The 3,272-nt window shown below is 45.2% G+C and overlaps 1 protein-coding gene across 1 annotated transcript; it reads left to right on the top strand.

The window, feature by feature from the left end:
• Window positions 1-1,864: 1,864 nt before the first annotated feature.
• On the top strand, window positions 1,865-2,803 carry LOC135191927 (olfactory receptor 226-like). The gene has a single exon (XM_064174613.1). The coding sequence runs from the start codon at window positions 1,865-1,867 to the stop codon at window positions 2,801-2,803; it is 939 nt and encodes a 312-aa protein (XP_064030683.1).
• The last annotated feature ends 469 nt before the right edge of the window (window positions 2,804-3,272 follow it).

Here is a 3,272-nt window from a genome sequence, read left to right as displayed (position 1 = left end):
ACACAACACTAAGGTCTGCAAGCTCTCCATGTATTCAAATAATGACCCACAGTGAAAAGGGAATGGATACAACAGTGCTCAGAAATATGCAACCCAGCCCCAACTACAACCCTAGACAGGGTCAGATGGGCCACTGTTTGGAGCTACAGACTGTGTTAATTGGGGATTTGGTTTGCTGGACCATGCATAGGCTGTCAGTAATGTTTCAGAGGTCTTTTGTTCCCCATCAAGCAGGTGTCACTCCAGAAGGTTCTGAATGTCTTGTGGCTCATGTGTCATGCTTTCTTTTTCTCATTCTATATGAATGGCCCAAATAAGTACAGCATGAAAAAGATATTACACATGGCCATGAACTCGTAGATGAACACTGAAGGAGGGATTCAAGAGCCTAAACACAGCCATATGAAAGCACTTGAGATGTCCTAGAATCACAGAATCACAAAATGGCTTATGTTGGAAGTGACCTCAGAGATCACCTGCTCCAACCTCCCTGCCACAGGCAGGGACACCTCTCAACTAGACCTGGCTTCTCAAGAACTCATCCACCCTGTCCTTGAACATCCACAGAGAGGAGGCAGCCACAACCTCCCTGGACAGCCTAATCCAGTCTCACTACTCTGGTACTGAAGAACATCTTCCTCAGCTCCAGTCTAACCCTGCTCTGCCACAGATTCAAACCATTGCCCCTTGTCCTGTTTCTAGACACTCTCAGGAAAAGTCTCTCTGCAGCCTTCCTATAGGATCCCTTCAGGTATTGGAAGGTCTCAGAAATTCCTGCCACATATGGCACAGAACCTATGGAAATCTCATAATCTTTTAGACTGACATCTGCCACACCAGCACATCCACAGCACTCCAGAACATGTTTAAGTACATAAATCACTAACAGAAACACATCACTGTGTGATTAATTTCACACTGTTTACTTAGAACTGGTTAACTTCACATCTGGCTGTCCTCCTTTAGTCAAAGGAGAATGACCAACACTTTGAGAAGGTGCTTAATGAGATATTGTAACTTTTTCAGTGTTTGTGTCTCCCCATTAACTTTTGCATTCACTCCACAACCCCATCATTCACAAGGGGATCCATGCACCCCCCTGAAGCAGAGTGAGATTCCTGTCTCAGTTTAAAGGCCAGCAACAGGAAGATGGAAGAATATTTGGAAATCCTGTCACAGGCATTTACAGGAAACACATCAGTCATTCTGTGGAGAGTGACCTACAGAGTATAAGCAACCTTAAGATACAGTGAGATGGCTCAATTAATTGTACCAGTAATAGTTCAGAGTCATTCAAGATCAGTGTTCAGAGTGGTACATCATAGCATCTGGTTCAGTTCTGCATGAGGAGAAATGAGTAGGTGAAGTGGAAAACTCAAACAGACTATGGAAAAAAAAACACGACTTGCCAATTACTGCAAGCTTGCCTGTACCTGGCACATTTCAGATCATGCTGTGCTAGTATCCTAAGTTGTTTGGGATCCAGGACAGAAATGTAACTCATAGTTATGTGAGCATTGCCCCAATTACACCTACAAAAACGGTCCTAGAAAACTCCTGCAAGATCCTCCTTGTGCCCCAGTGGTGAATCTGCTCTAATGTTGCCATTGGTTGGTTTGAGTTTCTTTCATTATGAACAAAGACTTTGCTTCATCTCTTATTACATAACTTATATTTTATTATGTAATTTATTGTTCTTTATTATTTTATTACACCACTAAGGTTTCCTTTTTTCCCCTCAATCCAGACAGCTCTGATTACATCTTCAAACCATGGTGTGTGCATGTCAGGCAGCCTGAGTGGATGTTCAGAATGATGCTTTTTTTCCTGAGAAGTGTACAGAAGCTTCTGCATGAGTCTCAGCATGCCCCCAGATAACCTGACCCAGGTGGCTGACTTCATTCTAGTTGGTTTTCCAGGTGGAGAGGAAATCCAGGTCCTGCTCTCTCTTGTGTTCTTGGTGGCTTATGTGCTGACAGTGACTGAAAATGTGATGATCGTTGTGCTTGTCTGGACCAACCTCCAGCTCCACAAGCCAATGTACATGTTCCTGGGCAACCTGTCCTTTCTGGAGATCTGGTACGTCACTGTGACAGTGCCCAACGTGCTTGTGAGCTTGGTGACAAAGAAACAAAGCATCTCCTTCACAGGCTGCATGGCTCAGCTGTTCTTCTTCCTGGCCCTGGCCTGCAGCGAGTGCACTCTTCTGGCTGTCATGGCCTACGATCGCTATGTGGCCATCTGCAACCCCCTGCAGTACCTGATCATCATGGACCACAGCCTCTGCACCCACCTGGCTGTCGGCTCCTGGCTCAGTGGTTTCCTCATTGCCACAGGGAAGGTTTATTTCATTTCACGACAGACCTACTGTGGGCCCAACATCATTAACCACTTCTTCTGCGATGTGTCCCCCTTACTGCAGCTCTCCTGCAGCGATGTGTCAGCAGCTGAGCTTATGGATTTCCTGCTGGCCCTGCTCATCCTTCTTGTGCCACTCATTGTGATTATGGCCTCCTATGTGTGCATCATTTCTGCTGTCTTGGGCATACCTTCAGCCCAGGGGCGTCACAAGGCTTTCTCTACCTGTGTCTCTCACCTTTTAGTGGTCATGGTGTTCTATACAGCCTCCTTGTTTATCTATGCAAGACCCCAGTCTATTGATTCCTTCAGCTCCTACAAACTGATTTCTGTGGTGTACACCATCCTGACACCCCTCATCAATCCCATCATCTACTGCTTAAGGAATCAGGAATTCATATTTGTTCTTAGGAAAACAATACCCTGGAGAGCCATGTTGTCCTAGAAAATTCATCTAGAGTTCTCCTTAGTTAAATGCCTTTTCTACTCTGTGAAAATTATTTTTAAGATCATAATAAATTTGCTAATATTCATCTTTAAGTTGTGGCTGATCCTAAAGAAAGAGAAGAGAGAGCTCAGAGAAATGTGCACAGATGCCATTAGGGAAGCAAGTGCTCAGGCGGACAGACCACAGGAACAAGGCAAAATGAAACAGCACAGCTGGGAGTCTTAGCACCTGCTTCCAGTCCTCTGCTTCCTAGCCCCACATGAGACTTAGGTGATCTCAAAACCCTGTCCAGGCCTAAGATCTCACAGCTGGTAGTGACCTTTTCTCCCTCCTCCTGCTAAAGCTACTGGTAATTCTGAGAAGGTCTTAGGGTAACCTACATCTGCATCACAGGATCTAGAACAGAATCATAGAATAACACAGCTGATATGGTTCCCTAAGAGGTCCTGACAGGCTCAGATCAGCA

Source organism: Pogoniulus pusillus, chromosome 40 (genome assembly GCF_015220805.1).
Source record: "Pogoniulus pusillus isolate bPogPus1 chromosome 40, bPogPus1.pri, whole genome shotgun sequence".
NCBI classification, from domain to species: Eukaryota; Metazoa; Chordata; class Aves; order Piciformes; family Lybiidae; genus Pogoniulus; species Pogoniulus pusillus.
The sequence above is the reverse complement of the archived record's forward strand: the minus strand, read 5'-3'. Positions and strand labels throughout refer to the sequence as shown.